At 51.4% G+C, this 19,936-nt stretch overlaps 1 protein-coding gene across 2 annotated transcripts in view; it reads right to left on the reverse strand.

The window, feature by feature from the left end:
- Nucleotides 1–358: 358 nt before the first annotated feature.
- The window catches only part of KIF13A (kinesin family member 13A), a 215,353-nt gene continuing 195,775 nt past the window's right edge, over nucleotides 359–19,936 (reverse strand). The window contains exons 30-40 of one of the 2 annotated variants that reach the window (XM_056132383.1): nucleotides 19,017–19,141; nucleotides 18,697–18,873; nucleotides 17,582–17,674; nucleotides 17,112–17,264; nucleotides 16,049–16,126; nucleotides 14,212–14,259; nucleotides 12,998–13,103; nucleotides 10,800–10,951; nucleotides 10,139–10,243; nucleotides 2,161–2,901; nucleotides 359–754 (exon numbers count right to left, since the gene is read on the reverse strand). In XM_056132383.1, coding sequence (XP_055988358.1) covers nucleotides 734–754; nucleotides 2,161–2,901; nucleotides 10,139–10,243; nucleotides 10,800–10,951; nucleotides 12,998–13,103; nucleotides 14,212–14,259; nucleotides 16,049–16,126; nucleotides 17,112–17,264; nucleotides 17,582–17,674; nucleotides 18,697–18,873; nucleotides 19,017–19,141 — 1,799 coding nt within the window. In that variant the 3' untranslated portion in view covers nucleotides 359–733. The remainder of the gene's footprint in view (nucleotides 755–2,160; nucleotides 2,902–10,138; nucleotides 10,244–10,799; nucleotides 10,952–12,997; nucleotides 13,104–14,211; nucleotides 14,260–16,048; nucleotides 16,127–17,111; nucleotides 17,265–17,581; nucleotides 17,675–18,696; nucleotides 18,874–19,016; nucleotides 19,142–19,936) is intronic. The other variant, XM_056132384.1, reaches the window with a different exon arrangement.

A 19,936-nucleotide genomic window follows, 5' to 3' on the forward strand; every position in this document is an offset into this window, starting at 1 on the left:
AGGAGAATGGCAGCACGGGCAGCTTGTCGCCCAGGGGAGCGTGGCGCCCGACTTGCAATCAGACGGACAGAAACATGGACAAGAGTGGGAGGCCAGCACGCTCCGTTGCATGGAAGTTCTTTGGTTATCAGGAACAGCATTCTGGAACCCTTTCTGCAAAGAGCCGTCTGCAACCTCCATCTCCGGCAAGAGACTCATTTTCATTTGCTTGGGTAGGAGACACAGTCCAAGTTGCTTTTTGTTTTGTTTTCCTTTGAAAAGCAAAATCCAGTACCTTCTGATTTTTCTCCAAGCCACTCTGCTAGGCATGTCAGTGTGCAGTCTTGTCCCCCGACATACTCTAGATACACATTTCATATACATCATATATTATTTATTAAACAAAACAAAACCCCGACAACAACCAGAGCATCAAACTTCAGATTCTACAGTAAGAACTGCTCAAAACTGTACAAGAATAAAGAAAGGTCTGACGCTGTGGAGGTCTCTCAACACAGTGGAGAGAGTAGTTAAGTGCAAACAAAAATACTGTCACTGAATGGATCCGGGTGTCCGTCCTCTGACTTTCTGGGGAAAGCGGAGGTCGCCGATGGGCCCCGGTCACAAAGTGCCACTGGTCTCTGCTGTGAGGGGCAGGTGGCCCCCGGGGAGGGCCTGGCTTCCCCTCGAGGTGTGAGGTCGGCTGGGCTGGTGATGGCCACCACCGCGTGGCCTGCAGTGGTGCTGGCTGTTCTCACCGGGCAGTCCTGATGCCCTGGAATGCAGAGGCCTGTGAGTGACAGCGATGCTCTCCTGCCTCCCTGCCCAGCCACAGACTGGGATCCACAGACCCCGAGGGCGGGCCCGTGCCCACCAGTGTTTTCCCCATTCCCAGGGAAATACCTAGCTTCCAGGTGCAACTTCTGGGACCATCGAAAGGAAAGTTCTTTCTGGTGCCATAGGGTGAGAACAGAAGTGAAACTTCAGGGGCTGGAGCCATAGTACAGCAGGTAGGGCGTTTGCCTTACACGCAGCCGACCCGGGTTCAATCCCTGGCATCCCATAATGTCCCCCAAGCACCGCTAAGAGTAATTCCTGAGTGCAGAGCCAGGAGTAACCCCTGAGTATCGCTGGGTGTGACACAAAAAGCAAAAAAAAAAAAAAAAAAAAAAAAAAAAAAAGTGAAACTTTAGTACTTAAAATGTTCTTGAATTCTGAGCCAGAGAGATGGTACCTGCACACAGTTGACCCTGGGTTCAGTCCCCAGCACCTCATACAGTCCCTGAACACTGCTGCTGGGAGCGACCCCTGACCACAGAACCAGGAGTCAGCCCTGAGCAGAGCTGGTTGTGGCCCAATTGCCTCCCTCCCCTGCAAAAGAAGTTCTCAAATTTATTTATTTTAGACCATACCTGGTGATGCTCAGGGATTACTCCTGGCTCTGTGCTCAGGAATTACTCCTGGAGTTGCTCAGGGGCCCATATTCTTGCAGATTTCACTTTCAAATTTTTTTGTTGGGCCACATCTGGCAGTACCTGGGGCTCCATGCTCAAGGATCACTCCTGGCAGGCCCAGGCAACCGTGGGGGTGCCAGAGATTAAATTCAGGTCATCTGGGTGCAAGGCAAGCACCCTACCTGCTGTGCTCTCTCTCTGGCCCCAGATATCACTGTATTTACATATATATTTTGACTTATGGGGTCACATCTGACTCAGAGTTCAGGGGTTACTCCTGGCTCTGCACTCAGGAATTACTCCTGGGGGTGCTCAGGGGACCATATGGGATGCTGGGGATCAAACCCGGGTCAGCCACATGCAAGAAAAACGTCCTACCTGCTGTGCTATCGCTCTAGCTCAGAAAACCACAAATTTGATGCAATCGGGCCACTGGATGCTTGGGACAGCTAGGAATTGCCCGGGACTGACCGAGTCCTGCAAAGACTTACCCAACCATAAGCCCTAGGCCAGTGACAAAAAGCCACTGGTCTGCCAGCATTCCCAGGTCCGTTCCGACCCTCTCGGTGGATGTGCTCCCCTGAGCGTCCCTTCCCCATCAATCCCATCGGTGCCAAGCTCTCCTCCTGGGCTACCCTGTGGTGACGGGGCCCCGGCGGGCTGGGGTACAGAGGGCCACGCTCCCAGGGAGCCTTGCACCCAGGGGAATCCCTCTGTCGTGTGTTACCTGGTCGCTCTTGGCTGAGGGATGCACCTGGCCCGGCTCCCGGGGCCCACCTGAGGCTCTCTTACTGTCTCTTTTGTTGGGGACGGTCCTTCGACTCAAAGGCTCTCCGGCCGAAGACTCTGTCAGACCGTCAAAATCCTTGCCGTCGGACACCCCCATGAACTCCGTGAAGGAACAGTCCTCCAGGACGGCCGTGGTGCGCTCCACAGTCACCTCCCGGGGGCAGAACTCCGGGGCCACCTGGCCGTTCTTGCTGGCGTCTCCGTCCGAGCAGGAGCCCGTCCTGCCGCGTGTCCCAGAGGGGGTGTCGGGGTGGCTGGGGGGCGCCGGGCTCTCGGTGGCTAAGGCACTGTTTTCCTTGACTGGTACCGGCACGCTCGGAGCCTGGACGGCGGTGCCTCCTTGGTCAGGTTCCGGCGCCTCGCGGGCATCGGCCTCCTTGGTGGGGATGGCCAGCTGGTCCGAGCTGTCGCCGCAGGGGCCCACCATGTCGGACAGGGTGGCGTTGGAGGCACTGTGGGAAAAGTAGCCGCTGGTGATACTGCTGGTGGTTGGGCTGCGGGACACTTCCTTCTCCGGGCCCCTGGCGTTGGGCAGGTCGCCCTTGCACGCGAACCACTCCCTGTTCTCCAAGCCGGCGTTGTACACGCTGAAGTCGGCGAACTCCACCGGGATGTAAGGCTGAGCGCCCAGGAGCTTCCTGCCCGCGGGGTCCAGGTCGCCGTCCTCCTCCTCGGAGTTCTACAGAAACAAGCCAGGGTCAGAGCTGGGCATTTCCCCGTCACACTGTTCAGCACTTTCCTTTCTGCTGTCCTGCGCACGCAGGTGGCTTATTCTTGGAGGTGACTGTGCTACGGCCATGGTCCCCGCGTGGGCAGGGGAGGAGATGGATTTTGTCTATTCGCACACACAGCTAATTAGAAACCTTTGCTGGCCCTGCCTGAGAGAAAGGCGGAAGCGGAGCGTGGCGGATTTTCAATTAGTCACTCATGGCTAGTTCTCGGTTATGGCTAGTTCTTCTCCCTCTCAAATTCAGGGAGGAGGGAGGGAGGGAGGGAGGAAGGGAGGAAAGGAGGGAGGCTTTCGGCTCACTCTCTCCACCCTCACCTTTTACAGAACACCCTTTAGATAAAGTTTTGAGCGACTATCTGGGGACAGAGGACAGTAAAAGAAAGGTCTCCCCCGACCCCAATGCGAAAGGGCAAGGAACACAACCTTGGTTGTTCTCAGCAGGGCCCTGAATGCTGGGAGGCCTGCAAGACAGCAATCAGTCAATCCCAGGCTCAGGAAGCAAGGATAAAAGGATTTGGGCTCGAAGGAGACAAAGGCAGCTAATGAAATTTCAGCGAAAATCTCCTTTGCCGAAAGAGCTTTAGAATCCTCCTACAAATGTCGGTAAACACGCAACAGAGAGTATCAGCTCTATGAATTTACTTCCCAATCTCTTTACATAAATAAATGGTGGGAAAGGACAAAATACCTGGGCATTTTTATGTCCACATAACTATTTCTACCTGGGGCTGGAGAGACCGTGCAAGAGGAAGAGGTTCGCCTTGTTCTACCGCCAGCACTGTGTATGGTTCCCTGAGCACTGTCAGGAATGAGGCCTGAACACAGAGTCAGGAATAGTCCCCCGAGCACCACCAGATGGAGAACCCTAATCCCCTTCCCCATAATGAAAAACAAGCTTCTGTCTAGTCATTTCTTATTCATCTCTGAGGATGACACTGCAAATATTTCCTCTCTTTCAAAGCGTGATTTATATTTAACAAGCGTGCATCAAGAGCCACTATGTGCCAGCCTTTCCCCTCAGAAGTGGGAATCCCAGTATGGGGCAGACACAGGCCTGGTCCCTGGCCTCAAGCACTTAACTGTTTTCGTCCCTGCTCTTAGGACAGTCCTGGACAATGCTTAGGTCAATGGAGAAGGGAGGTTTTTTTCCAATGGGATGACAACAACCGCCAAGAAAGACTTGGAACCCACAGCGTCAACCTCAGTCATTAAGGTTTCCCTTCAACAGACCCAGGGGAGAGAATGAAGAGAAGACCCAAAGGAGATGACAAATGGTAGATGGCAAATGAACACACGTTTTACCTGCAGAGTAGTATTTCCTGTGCATCGCCTGAGATGTCAAATACCTAGAGGTCAGTTTAACACTCTCTTCAGTGATTCTTAGTTGTAAAAATAGATTGAACCTGAATTATTGAAAGGCACAAGGAGTCTGGAATGTTTGGCTTTTAATCAAAGATGGGCATCAAATATCAGTGATAAGGTTCCAGAAATCAGCAAAACAAACTGTTTTGGCAACACTAATATCTTGCCATTTCTTCTTTAGTTGCATTCTTTCCCCCATAGTCAAAAAGAGAATGAAAAGGTCACATTATTGCCTTTCAGGAGAGAGTTCAAGTGGCTTAAGTTGTGTGCTAAGGAAATGTGGTTAGATAGACTGCAGAAGTACTTATCTCTACATTTATGTTTTTTGGGGGGTGGGAGGAAGGTTGGGCCACACCACGTGGTGCTCAGGGGCTGTTCCTGGCAGTGCTGGGGACTGAGTCAAACACTTTAACCCCTAGAGACTCTCTCTCTGACCCCTAATCTGTGTGTCTACAAGGACACTAAGCTAGGGAAGGAGAGACAGACCAGCAGGAAGAACGCTTGCCTTGCACATGACCAACCCAGGTTCAATCCCCAGCACCCTACACGGTTCCCTGAGCATCATCACCAGGAGGAATTCCTAATGCAGAGCCAGCAATAATCCCTGAGAGAGATGCAAAAACAAAACAAAAAAATAAGGAAACTAACTAGGCATCTATTACCTTAGTTACTGTTTTGGTCATTTGTTATTTTTAGGTGGAGTTAATGTCTCCAGGGATGAAACCCTGTGCCAGGGATGAAACCCAGGGCCCTGGGTATTTCAGTCATGTGCTCCTCCTCTACGACACAGGATGAAAACCCCACCTAAGCACTGAGCATGGTGTCATGTTCTCGAGTGTCGTCACATCTGAGTTTTGTGATTTCATTTATGCAGTGCTATTTATTTATTTGACTTTTAGGGTCATATCCGTTGATGCTCAGCAGTTACTTCTGGCTCTGCACTCAGGAATTACTCCTGGTGTTGCTCATGGGGACCATATGGGATCCTGGGGATTGAACCCAGGGTTGGCGCATGCAAGGCAAGCGCCCTCCTGATTCTACTATCGCTCTGGCCTCTGCAATGGTATTTAGATCGAACACCTTGATTTTGTTTAGTGGTATTTAGATCGAGCACATTAATTTTGCTTTTCACATCTTGATTTTTAAACAGGGAATGAAACCCACCTGCTTAAGCCAAGCACTCTCCACAAGGCTGTCTCAGCCCCACTGAGAAGTGCCTGTCAAAAATCAATGACTCGGGATGGAGATAGAGCTCAGTGGGCTGAGAGCACAATTTAGTTGCAGAAAGCCCAGGACCCTGCCACCACATGGTCCCCTGAGCAGCTCTGCTAGCACAGGGCTGAGAGTAGCCCCCATGCCCTGCTTGGTGTGACGAGAACCCTCTCCCATCAAAAGGGGAAAAGATGTCTCAATATTGTTTCTCAGAAATGATTTTAAACTTGTGAGCAGATTGAACTCATGATGCACCCTGATGTCAAGAGTGGACTAAGAAAGAAAGTGAATTAGGAGCAAAGAAGTAAGGAGCTTACTTCCATTTTTATTTTTATTTTTTGCTTTTTGGGTCACACCCGGCAATGCACAGGGGTTACTCCTGGCTCTGCACTCAGGAATTACTCCTGGCAGTGCTCAGGGGACCATATGGGATGCTGGGAATCGAACTTAGGTCAGCCACGTGCAAGGAAAATGCCCTACCTGCTGTGCTATTGCTCCAGCCCCTTACTTCCATTTTTAAGAGGAGAAATGGAATTAAAACTTCTCCGTGAGAAACGAGAAGTCCAGACGAAGCAAGTAATGACCTTAAAAACTTCTAGAACATCCTGGAAAGATGGCGAGCGGAAACACATCAAAGGGTGCAGCTGCCTCCCAGTTGAAGAATGCCTGGGAAGGGGGTGAGGAATGTTGACCAGAGGGACAGTCCCTCTTTCCTTCTGTGTGAGGCATTGGGTTCAGTCCCCAACATCCAGAGGGAAGAGAAGTAAGCTGAGTAGAACCAGATATCTAATCCAGGAAGATTCCAGCAAGGAAAGTGACGTCAGCGCTGGAGAGACAGCTCAGTGGGCAACAGCGCATGCTTTGCAGGCAGGAGACCGGGGTTCTATCCCTGGCATAGCATAAGGCCCCCTGTGCACTGCTGGGTGTGACCCCAAATCCCCTGGGCCCACCATCCAAAAAATAAAAAAAAAAAACAAATGATGCCAATGAACCCTATTTAATGGCTATCAAAGTGTGTTGGATCACAGGATCTGTTGCTGAGGTTTCTTGGCTCAAGTTAACCCTGTCCTCTGCGAGCTAGATCCCGAGCGTGTTTTATAGTGAGACACTTGAAAGGACAGGAAAGGCATTAACTGCAAGGGAGGACTGTGCTGGGCAGATGGGCTGGTCACCTGGCCTGCCCTGCATGCCACGTTCTGCCAAAATGCAGCGAAAATGCAGGGTGTCCTGCTGGGCTGGGCACCTGGTGCCATGCCAAATGGCCAGAGAGCTGGAGGGGTGAAACACAGCCACCCAGTCCTGGGGTCCCTACAAACTGAGTAGGGGGTGTGTGCCACTAAGATCCAGAGACAGGCCCACCTGCTGCGTCTGGGACAGGATGGACGCTCTGGGCAAGATAGGAGGGGAAACCAAGGCAGAGGGCTGGGAGTTGGGGGGGGGGATGGTGTCTTTTCTTTCCTCAGTGACAGGAGGAACTAGGAACTCTTTCTTTCCCTCTCTCCCTCCCTTCCCCTTTCCCTCCCTCCCTCCCTCCTTTCTCTCTCCCTCTCTCTTTCTTTCTTTCCCTCCCTCCCTCCCTCCCTCCCTTCCTCCCTCCCTTCCTTCTTTCCTTGTCACACCTAGCAATGCTCAGGGGTCACTCCCAGCTGGCAGTTTTCGGGGACCATCAGACAAACACCTTACCTGCTGTACTATCCCTCCAGCCCCACAAGGAGCATTTTCTAATTTATCGGGGGGTGAGGGGTGGGAGGGCTACATCCGGCAGTGTCAGAGGCTATTCCAGCCGAGCGCTCAGGGGTTGCTCCTCGCAGTGGTGCTCAGGGGAGCCTGAGGTGTCGGGACTGAGCCCAGGCTGTGGGCACGCCAGCGGAGGCTGTTTAGAAGATTGATACCCTCTGCAGGGTGGCTTCTAGACTGGCTGGGCTGGCAAGCACAAGGTCCTGCCAGGGAGGCAGTGGGCACTCTGTCTGCAGGCCTGTCAACCAGCAGCCTTAAACTGCTGGGACCAGTAGGGATGTTCCAGAAGCCTCCAGAATTCTCAGTCAATTATCTTATTATTATTATTATTTTTTGCTTTTTGGGTCACACCGAGCAATGCACAGGGGTTACTCCTGGTTCATGCACTCAGGAATTACTTGGGGCCATGCTTGGGGGACCATATGGGATGCTGGGAATTGAACCTGGGTCGGGCCACGTGCAAGGCAAATGCCCTACCCGCTGTGCCATCACTCCAGCCACCTCACTCAATTATTTACTTATGGTTTTGTCCTATACCTGGATCCGGTCTTAGAGGTACTGGGGTGGAGGGTGGGATGTTGGGACACAAGGATAAAGCCCAGGGTCTCCAGCCCTTCTCCAGGGCCCCCAAGGACGCAGCACGGCTGACCCAAGAACAGAGGGTGCGTTTCCCCTTTGGGGAAGTGGGGGAAGGGACCAGGAGTCCAACCCAGAGCTCCTCGCATGCCAGGAAAGTGCCCTAGACTGAGTCACATCCCAGAGACTCAGACATCGATTCCAAGTGTTGAAAATAGTTTCCCTCGACGTTTAGTAATTGGTTATCATTAGTTGTGCAGACAGGGACTATAAAACAGGAAGTCCAGAAACAGGTTCTGATTTAGGAGCCGGTTTCTGGCAATGTGTATCTTCACCACCTTTCACCCTGCTATAAGCAGGATACTCTGGTGTCTGTTCCTAAGGAATCGTTAACCTTTCATCCTTTTTTTTTGGTTCTGTTTTTGTTTTGCTTTTTGGGTCACACCCGGAGATGCACAGGGCTCACTCCTGGCTCTGCACTCAGGAATTACTCCTGGCGGTGCTCAGGGGACCATATGGGATGCTGGGAATCAAACCTGGGTTGGCCGCATGCAAGGCAAACGCCCTACCCGCTGTGCTATTGCTCCAGCCCCCCTTTATTCCTTCTGAAACAGAAAGGGGAGCATCTTTTATAAAGGTTATTGTAAAAGCCTTTGTTTGGGGGCCACACAGGCAGTGCTCAGTGCTTACTCCTGACAGTGCTCAGGGATCTCTCCTGACGGTGCTCAGGGATCACTCCTGGTGGTGCTCAGGGGACCATATGCAGTGCCAGGGACTCAACGAGGGCGAACAGGGGGTAAGGCAGGCATCTCCTTGCCTGGACCATGTCCCCAGCCTGATGCTGTCAATCTATTTTACGGAATAACATAAAGAGGCCCTATCTGACTCCGGGAGTCATGTTACAAATGATGGCGAGTTGCTTAAACACATAAAATAGTTTCTGGATCTGAAAGCAAGGAAACAGACCCACAGCGCTGTAGTTACGCCCTCCCGCCCGACCGCAGAGCTGGATTCAGTTCCCGTTAGTTCCACAGTGTGTGCAGGGGCAGCAGCTTGGGTGTTAAACACACGTGCTAACGAGCCTCCAGGATGGCGCTGACACGGCTGAGCAGGAAACGGAGCCGTCCCATGCTCCGCCGCGCACAGCAGACGCTCGCAGCCGTGAACTCCAGTGGCCCCTCTTGCTCCAGGCTTCCTTCGCGGAAGCTGAGCTGGATCATCAGCGAAGAGGCTCTAGAAATGATTTCTCAAAATCTGGAGTCTGAAAACTGCACCGAGGAGTGAGGTATTTTTCTAGGGGGAGTTGCAAAGTTCCCAGGGTGAAATAGAGTGACAATGTCCTGAGAGCAAGACTCTACACCCCGGGGGGCTGGAATCTTTTTTTTTTCCTTTTTGGGTCACACCCAGCAATGCTCAGGGGTTACTCCTGGCTTTGCACTCAGGAGTTACTCCTGGCAGATGCTCAGGGGACCATATGGGATGCCGGGGATCGAACCCGGGTCAGCCGCGTGCAAGGCAAATGCCCTACCCGCTCTGCTATCGCTCTGGCCCCGGTGGAGGGGCTGGAATCTTAACTCGCAGAAGACAATCTGGAGCTGGACTGGAGCGATGCCAAAAAAAAATAAATAAATAATAATAAAAAGATGGTCACCCATGTTCACAGAGTGACGCTAGCAAGAGCATCAGGCAACGGGGTAGGGGGAAGAAGCTTTCACACATGCCCACAGCTCAGGGCATCGCTACTTACTCCAAGCAAGTGCAACTCCTCTAGGTAGATCAACTTCAGAAGCTGGGCAGTATGTATGGGCACAGTGAAAGACTTGGCATTAGTGAAAGTGATCTCTTTGTCCACGCTGTTGGGAAGCCTACGGGTCATTCCCAGTGCCTTCCCCTGGGTCGAAGCACACTTACCCCAAGCAAAATAAAAACAGCCTCAAACCAAACGGGACTGAATGAGCACGGGGCAATCACAGGTCATCACCACACACCCATGCAGCATTTCATCACCAACATCACATTTTTTTCGGTGAGGGGGCCACACCCGGCGATGCTCAGGGGTGATTCCTGGCTCTGCACTCAGGAAATGCTCCTGGCGGTGCTCGGAGGATCATACGGGAGGGCCGGCATCGACCCGGGTTGGCCACATGCAAGGCCTGCTCCGGCCCCAAACATTTTCTTTCTTTAAAGCAGCGGCCACCCGATACATATTTTCATTTCCTTCAAGTCTTTTGATGACTGTCTGTGCAAGGGCCTTAAACCCACCACCAGCCAAGAGGACAGAAATGGTTCCAGGATTTACAATCTTCTCCTCCCGTTTGCTATTGTGCTCTAGTGGCATGCTGCTGCCTCTACTTCCCGAGGGCGCAATGCAGTCAGGGTTAGGTGCCTGCGGTGGAGGCATGCTCTGCAAAGGTTAAGACACACAGACGCATCACACACGGCAGCTGGAACCCACGGGGAATCCGTGCATGTTAGGAAAGCAATGCAGGCACTGGACTTTGAGGGGGAGTGTGGGGCGGGGGGAGGGCAGCCAGCAATGCGGTGGTGGGTGCAGGGAAGCTACTGAAGGACAAGAACTGAACAGAGCCATGGACAAAAAAAAAAAAAAGAAAGGAAAACAACAACAACAACAAATCAGAAAAGCAGTAACAGGTTAACCGGTTTTATCGAATCAAAAGCCAAAAGCCATTCACATTTTCCACACTCCTAGGGCACATCTCATTTTTACTTGAAAAGTTAAAATTAAAAAATAAAAAAAAATAATAAAGGACTCTGGAAAGTTAGAAATGCAAAAGAAAGGACACAGCAATAAATGCAAACAAAAAATTCTCCCACGGCCCTTCATGCTTGAGAAAGGATTCGACAGCAGGACCCAGATGGGAGAGGCCTCCAGGTGGCGTCTGGATGAAGCCACCTGGCTGGGCCCTCTGAGGTCACTGTCACACACACCCGGCGCTTACCTCCTGGCTGAGCAGAGGCCTGGCCTCCAGGGTCGTCCTTTGCTTGTGCTCTTCTTTCACAGGCATGAGGGGTTTGAAAAACTTTGGTGGCTGCAGGGAGAATGCTTTAAACGGGATGATGGCTGAGGCATGGGGATTCTCCGATGCACAACCTGGGGGAGACAGAAAGGCACGAGGGGGTGGGGGGTGGGTGGACAGAGCACATCGCCCCCAGCCTGACGCCAGGGGAGAAAGGCAGGACCCTCCCCACGGGATGCCGGGGATGCTGGCACTGGGCTGATGGCCGGGACAGAGGCGCGTCGGGCAGGAGCTCTCTCACATCAGTGCCGGACTCATCTCTCCAAGGGCTGGCAGCGTGCAGGGAGCCACAGGCTTCCCTCTCTCCCTCTGCCTGGTCGCTTGGACGCCACTACGCAGGCCATCGGCAGTACCTGCCAACAATCTGTTTCTCTCATTTCTCAGAGCCTACGTTTCCTGCACGTGCACCTGAACATCTCGGTTTCTATTTCTCAGAGTGTGACTTTAAAGGTTACCACAGCAGATTTTTTTTGTTTTCAAAATTCCCATTTTACTTATTTATTTAGGCTTTTGGAACCACGTCCGGCGATGTTCAGGGTTTACTCCTGGCTCTGCACTCAGGAAATTAACTCCTGCCAATGCTTGGGGGAGGACCATATGGGATGCTGATGCCAGGGATCGAACCTGTGCAAGGCAAACACCCTACCCACTGTACTATTGCTCCAGCCCCAACAATAGATTGTTTGCATCCTTCATCACACAGACAGACAGATCAACAGACACACACATCCAAGTAGGGGTCCCATAAATAAACATTACAAAAATTTTCTTGCAAGCTCCCCCTTTTCCCCCCCTCGAGACCCTGATTAAGGAAAGACACTTCTTTTCCCTGCTTTTACTTATTATTTTTTTACTTTGGGGGGCCTCTTTTACATGCATATTTTTTCACCAAGTTGCTGGTATACTGGCATTTATCAGTAAACGATAAGGTGTGGGAGAAGAGTCAATTTGTTGTGGATTTTTTTTTTTTGCTTTTTGGGTCACACCCAGCCATGTTCAGTGGTTACTCTTGGCTTTTCACTCAGTAATCACTCCTGGCGGTGCTCAGGGGACCCTATGGGATGATGGGAATCGAACCCGGGTTGGCCGCGTGCAAGGCAAACGCCCTACCCGCTGTGCTATCGCTCCAGCCCCCAAAGAGTCAATTTCTATAGCCAAAGTTCCCTGTACCATCAGGATAACAGGAAATAGTACACTTAGGTAAGAGCACTGCCACTGATCAAAGTCACTTCTAGAATTATTTATGAGATGAATCAGAATTAGAGGTATGTTCTCTCCCTTGAAAGTCTTTATTTTGGCATAAAAATGTAACACAAGTGGATGTTTCTTTGGCACAGGATGAAGTCTAGTCGGGCTGAGGCTCAGTGGTGGGACATACATGTTGCATGCATGAGGTCCTGAGTTCCATCCCCGGCATCACCACCACTGCCAACACCTTCACAGAAAAGAATAAAGTCTAACCGTCATGCAAGAGATTTACATATGTGTGAAAAATCACTGCAAATTCAAGAAAAAGAAATTGATGATTTTAAATGGTTACTAAAAAAGTCTTCATCATTTGGGTGGGATGTTGGATAAAAAAGCAAAAAGATATCCAATAATCGAACATGGCACACTCTAACAGAACATGGTATGTTCTATTCAAAGGGAGATTCAGCGTCTGGGGTTTCTAATGGTGCCAGGGATCGAACCCAGAGCCTCATACACGCAAGTGCTCTACAACTGAGCTACATCCCAAGCCCCCTATCTAGGGGCTACAACAAGCAGTGCTGGAGTCCATCGGGGCTATACTGGGTAGTGTTGGGGGGGGCCATGCAGTGCCAGGGATCAAACTCAGTCTTGCACATGGGGTACTGCTCATCCAAGACAGTTCTGGACCTGTAGCAAACCAGCGCTTCAGCTTCCTGTCTTCTTATATGCCATGTGCAAAGACATTCTTCCTGCAATTTTCCTAAGAAATTCTATCTTTAAAGTAATTTGTCCTTCCTTCCCTCCCTCCCTCCCTCCCTCCCTCCCTCCCTCCCTTCCTTCCTTCCTTCCTTCCTGTTATCCTTTCTTTTTTCCCCCTCTTTGTGCTAAGCAAGCCTAAAGAAATGACGCAGGGCAAGTCTCACTGCTACCTTCTTTGCTCCTTCGCGGGGAATCCCTGGGCAGAGTTCCATAGCAGGCGACATCCTGGTAACTGGAGCTGGCGTCAGAAATGTCAAACTGGTTCTCTGGCCAACCCTGCAAGGTGAAAGCACGGGCTAACTGTGATGAGGTCCTTTTTTTTTCTGAGGGGGTGCAGTGGGTCACACCTGGCGATGCTTAGGAGTTACTCCTGGTTCTGCACTTAGGAATCACACCTGGCATGCTTGGGGGGCATAAGAGAGAGAGATGCTGGGGATTGAACCTGGGTTGGCCACATGCAAGGCAAGTCCCATCCCTGCTATCCTATCCCCCCAGCTCCCAGATATAAAACAGCAGTTGCTTTTCTTGATCTTCAATAGGAAGTATTTTGAACATGAATGATAGGGCAAGTACAGCCACACCCAAGGCATACTTAGGGTGAGCAGATGTTAGTATTTTACTGCATCTGGTCAAGATATCACACACAAGTAGAGTGAAATCCCTCTCTGGACCCTGCTGGTTCCCAAGCACCCTTTAGGCACTTGGTACTCACCACTCACGTGGTTATCTGGGTGGTTAGGAGATAAACGAACAAGCTACATCACTATGGCTGAGCATGGGATGGCCCTGGGCAAAAAGGTGGGGTGGTTCCTCTCTACACCAGAGGCTGAAATGTTTCAGGCCACTGTCTTTCATATCTGATTATATAACTTCAACTTCTCAGGTGTTGGCGCCTCTAAGGACAAAATGTTCAACTCCTTGAGGATCTCACCTAGACTTAGGCTCGAATTCATTGGCAGTTCCCTACAGAGTAACCTAATGCATTTACTAAGATGGTGCAAAATGTCTTTTTTTTTTTTAAATTTTATTGAATCAGCTTGAAATCATTACAAGCTTTCATGTTTGGGTTACAATCACACAATAATCAAATACCCATCCCTCCACCAGTGCACATTCCCCACCACCAATATCCGCGGTATACCCCCCTTTCCCACCCTCCCCCTGCCTCCATGGCAGACAATATTCGCCTACTCTCTCTGTAACGCAAATGCAAAATGTCTTGCTAAGACATTTCAGCCACCTGAATTTGGAAATGGGTTTGTGGAAAGAATGACCTGAGGAAAATTAAAATGGAAAGTCCAGAAATTCAATTAAGACACTCAGATATCTGAACTTTGCGGATTCTGATAAGGCTGAAAACTCAGCCACACCCACTGGTACATACCTTATCCTCTTCATCAAAGCCAGAAAGGTCTGGCCGACTGGAGGAAACCTGCAAGAGATTAATATGTTCAGATACTTGCCATAAACTTGACATGCATATTAAGAAATGTAATTTTGGATTTCTTTGCTCAGGGTGTCACATCAGGGGTCACTTCTGGCAATTCTCTGAGGACCATCAATATATACTGAGTTTATCTATATCCAACAACCCCATGGTAAATACTAGCTTCTTTTTATTGTCAATGTGCCTTTTCCCATAGTTTCTTTTTTTGTTTTGTTTTTGGGTGACACCTGGCGGTGCTCAGGGCTTACTCCTGGCTCTATGTTCAGGGATCATTGCTGGCGGGCTTGGAGAACCCTATGGGATGCCGGGGATTAAACCGTGGTCAAATGCGTGCAAGGCAAACACCCTACCCACTGTACTATCTTTCTGGCCCCTTCTCATGTTTTTTTTTTTTTCTTGCTCAATTTGTCTTAACTAGAAGCTAGTCCAATTCACTAGTCTTTCCAAAAGGCCTACTTTTTAGCTTTGATTCTTCCATTTTATTTTTAGAATATACCTCCTTTCTGGGCTGGAGCGAGAGAAGTGGGTAGGGCGTTGGCCTTGCAGGTGTTAGACCCAGGTTTGATTCCTCCGTCCCTCTCGATGAGCTCTGCAAGCTACCTAGGGTATCCTGCCCGCACGGCAAAGCCTGGCAAGCTCCCTGTGGTGTATTCGATAGGCCAAACAGAATAACAACAAGTCTCACGATGGAGATGTTACTGGTGCCTGCCCGAGCAAATCAATGAACAATGGGAGGACAGTGCTACAGTGCAGTGCTACCTCCTTTATAATCTTTGCTACTTCTTTATAATTCTGCTCTAATAATTATTCCCTTCATTGTATACAGCACCACATTATATCTATCTATTTATATATATGTTATATACACGTATGTGGTTGGAACACACTTGGTGGTGCTCAGGGCCCACTTCTGGTGGTGCTTGCGGACAATATGCAATGCTGGGTCTTGCAAAGTAAGCACCTTATCCCCACTACTCTCCTTCTAGTTCCTTCCCACCTTCTTTTTTCCTCCAAGATTTTTTTATTGAATCACTATGAGATAGACCCTTACATAGCTGTCCATGATTAGGTCAGTCATACAGTGTTCCAACACCCATCCCTCCACCAGTGTACATTTCCTGCCCCCAGTTTCCCTCCCATCACCACTCTCTCTATGGCAGGCTTCTCTCTCTCTCTACCCCGCCCCCCCCCCCCCCATTTCTCTGTCTCTCTCCCTCTCTCCCCACCCATCCCCCAACCTGGGCACTGTGGTTTGCAATATAGATACTTGAAAGGTTATCGTATATCTCCCTTTACCTACTTTTTTTTTTTTTTTTGCTTTTTGGGTCACACCTGGCGATGCACAGGGGTTACTCCTGGCTCTGCACTCAGGCGTTACTCCCGGCAGTGCTCAAGGGACCATATGGGATGCTCTGAATCAAACCCGGGTTGGCCGCGTGCAAGGCAAATGCCCTACCCGCTGTGCTATCTCTCCAGCCCCCTTTACCTACTTTTAACACTCAGTTCTTGTCAGCGTGATCATTTCCAACTGTTATTGTCATACTGGTCCCTTCTCTATCTTACCTATCCTCTGCCCCACATCCCTCCGACCTCCTTTAAAATGATTTTATAGTTCAAGTTAAATCTAACTTAAAGATTTAACCCACAAAGAACTCTATAGAAACTCTCTAACAGGTAAGGAAGAGATACCCACGAGCGCACCACCGCCTCTGGACATAGGCGAATGGTTCCCGAATATTCTCCAATATGCCCCCCCAGCCCCCAGTGTGCTCACGTTGTGGACGTTGGGCATGCTGAGGCTTCTCCGCAGCTGCCGCGCTTTGGTGGAAAGAGCTTCCTTGACGGTGACGGCCTGCAAGCAGGGGACAGTCAGCACTTCCCTCCACGCCGATGGAATATGCGCATCACAGAAGGTTCAGGACACAGAGAGACCTGCCACCTCCACAAACCCCGCGCCAACAGGCCCGGAATCTTTTTTTTTTTTTTAAATTTATTTTATAAGGTGGTTCACCGTATTTGATGACAGTTAATATTCAAACACCAATCCCACCCCCATGACACCTTCCCACCACCAAATCTGGGATGTTTCCATCCCAAGCCCCAATCAATCCCTGTCCCAAAGCACAACCGAAATAATGTATTTTGTATTGTCTGTTATGGAAAACTGTCTTATGACGTGTCACGGCCGCGCAGTCCAGGAATACATCCACCTGTATGGGAGGCTCGGCCCGAGCGTGTGGGGAACGGCCTTGAGCGTGGCAGCGGTTGCAGACCCGGAATCTAGGGCTGCTTTGGTTTTGGTTTGGGGGCCATACCCGGCAGTGTGTGGGGGAAACTCCTGGCTCTGTACTCAGGGGCCGCTCCCAGCAAGGCTGGAGGAACCATACTGTATGGGGGCCTGAGCCAGGGTCCCCCTCAGACAGAGCATATGCTGTAGCCTGCTGAACTGTGTCTCTGGCCCCCAAACTTGAAATCTTACTGAAATCTTATCGCACCCACTGTTTCCCCCCTTAACCCCCCATTAATTTATTTATTGCTTTTTGGGTCACCCCTGGTGATGTTCAGGAATACTCCCGGCTCATGCACTCAGGAATCACTCCTGGCGGTGCTCGGGGGACCATGTGGGATGCCGGGGATCGAACCCGGGTCAGCTGCATGCAAGGCAAATGCCCCACCTGCTATACAATTGGTCCGGTCCCGACCCACTGCTTTTTTATTTACTTTTTTTCCCTCTCTGCCACGAATCTATAAGAAACAATCTTCATAAATGGTCAGGGAAAGTGCAGCAGAATCTAAGGTACACTGGGGGTTCTGGCCAGAGCTCGGCGGTCACTTGCCTGCCGGAGCCGCTCCAGGCTGAGGATGTTCTCCAACTGCAGAACGCCCCGTGTGTACTTCTCGATGTACGTCTCCCCGTCCGACGTGCCTTCATTCTCGCTCCGGGCCGCCATGAGGGCCAGCGTCTCCCGGTCCTCAATCTCCTCTGTGGCCTGACGTGACAAGAAGGGAGAACTTCCAGAGGCAAGAAAGACATTCAAAAAGGCTTGAGGCTTGGGGCCAGAGAGACAGTCCAGTGGGTAGGGCATTTGCCTTGCTAGAGGCCGATCCCGGCATCCCATATGGTCCCCTGAGCACCGCCAGGAGTGATTCCTGAGTGCAGAGCCAGGAGTATTCCTAAGCATCGCTAGGGGTGACCCCTGAGCATCACCGGGGTAAAAGCCCCCCCACCCCCAAAAAAGGGGCTTGAGGCTCAATGCATTCCCCACCCCCCTCTCTCCATACTTGGCAAAAGGGACACATGCTTTACCTTTGGTATGTTTGACACTATTTCATAGGTCACCCCGCAGGAATGAAAAATATTTTTTAAGGATATTCTCCTCTTCAAGCTTTGGGTGAAACTCTGAGGGTAAAGAAAAACTGAATTACGTGGCGCAAAAAAAGGGGAAATTATTTGGTGCTTTTAATACATTGTAAAAAGCATTACTGATGATGCTGTTTTAGACACACACACACACACACACACGCGCGCGCGCGCGCGTGCTCCTTCTTTTGTAAAAGAGAAAAATGGAAGCTTTCTCTTTTCTGTTTGGTTGCATGTGGTTCACCCCAGTTTGATCCCTGGTACCACATGTTCTGAGCATCACTGGGGTCACACCCTGCACCCTGTCCCCCTCGACCCCCCCAAAAAAGGAATCAAATAAACGAAGTATGTTTGGGTCCTGAGAGACTAATGATGTCCCTCCTAACTGTGCTTGGGGGCTGTGTCCCAGACACTGCATCCAGTGTGGGGTGCCAGTGTCCACACTGCCTGGCCACCTCTTAGACCTCCCTGTAGTCTACTGGCAGAGTGTGGGTGCATTTGGCAACCGTGCCTCGGAGATGAGATCTGACAAGGGGGCAGCAGGAAAAGCACTTCCTGGGACCTCGAGTGGTCCTGTCTGTCATGAGGCCCCCTGGCCCCGGCCCTTCAAGGAACCGGAGAGATAATGTAGGTGTTGATGTCTGTCCTGCATGCAGCCGACCCCAGTTGAATCCCTGATACCACCCAGGCCCATGCCAGGGGTCACTCCTGAGCAAACAGCCAGAGCGGGAAATAGCCCCTGAGCACTGCGCAGTGACCCCGAACTGTGACCCCGAACCCCAAACCCAAACCCAACCAAAGAAGGCAAGTCACGGCGCTTAGGCCTCTCAAACAGGCCACGCACCAGGAGCCAGGTCTGGGGTGCGAGAAGGTGGGCCCTGCGTTGCTCAAGCCCCGTTCTACTGGGTCAACGAAAGCCAGACTGCCAGGGCGCTTGTCCCTGGGCCTCAGGTCTCTGCCTGGCAACAGCATGACCCCACGGGGCCCGGTGACAGGGAGGAGGGAGACACTCCAGCCCTTGCGCGCACCCCCAACTGGAAGGGCGGTAGGGCCCCTCTCACCTGCTTGTTGTAGATATTGGCCGCAATCCGCTTGCGCAATACCAGCTCCATCGCCGCAGGGTGGCTGAGCTGGACCGTGGTCTTCACGATCAGGTAGATCCTCTCGTTCTGGGGGGTGACCCGGTTCAGGTGCACGGAATCGTGCACCGACGAGTCCCAAGAGGCCGTGGCCGAGACCTGGGAGTGGGGAGGGACGGAGGGACAGAAACCGGGGATGACTCAGGGGCAGCTGGCAGACGCCCCACGCTGGGCCAGCAAAGCCAACACCGCCCTCTCCGGACGAGAAGGGGTGTGGCGAGCGGGGCTGATGGCGCTGGTACCTCCTCGTCGCTGTGCTTCATGATGGGCAGGTAGAAGAACTGGCTGCCATGCTCCTTGGGCAAGATGGAGTTCACCCCCGACGCGCGGGCACCCACAAGCTGTTCGTTGGCACTGAGGTCATCCGCTGAGCAAGTCCCAGGCACAGAAAGGCAAGAGCGATGGAGAGTCAGGCTTTTATTTATTTATTTTATTTATTGCTTTTTGGGTCACACCCGGCAATGCACAGGGGTTCCTCCTGGCTCATGCACTCAGGAGTTACTCCTGGCGGTGCTCAAGGGACCATAGAGGATGCTGGGGATCAAACCCGGGTCGGTTGGTAAGGCAAACGCCCTACCCGCTGTGCCATCGCTCCAGCCCCAAGAGCCAGGCTTTTTGTTCTTGTTTTGGGGGCCACACCCAGCAGGGCTCAGGGCTGCTTCCTTCTGGCTCTGTGCTCAAGGATCACTCCTGGCGGTGCTCAGGGGAGCCAAGCCAGGTCGACCACGCACAAAGCCAGCGTCTTGCCTGCTCTACCATCTCCCCGGGTCCTCGGAATGTTGGTGTTTAAAACCAGCACCTCACATTTACAATGTGCTGCTTACAGATGAAGGTCACACACCTTATTCCTCTCCCCTTTTATTCCTTCTCCTTCATTTGAGACAGAGACCTCATTGCTCACAGCCCTTTATCCTTTGCCCAAATGATCATGAGCGCTCTGGGACCTGTGTCAGCCTCCCAGAATAGGGGCCAGAGAGACACTACAGGAGCTAAGGGCATCACCTTGCAGCCCGTGGACCCCGGTTCTATCCCTGGCACTGCACATGGTACCCTGGTCACTGACCATGGTCAGTCCCCAGCAGGGAGCCGGGAGTAGCCCCTGAGTACTGGGTGTGCCCGCCCCCCAGCCAGAAAAAACTAAGATAGACAGAAAAAAAGGATG

Source organism: Sorex fumeus, unplaced genomic scaffold, assembly GCF_029834395.1.
Source record: "Sorex fumeus unplaced genomic scaffold, SorFum_2.1 ptg000094l, whole genome shotgun sequence".
In the NCBI taxonomy this organism is placed as follows: Eukaryota; Metazoa; Chordata; class Mammalia; order Eulipotyphla; family Soricidae; genus Sorex; species Sorex fumeus.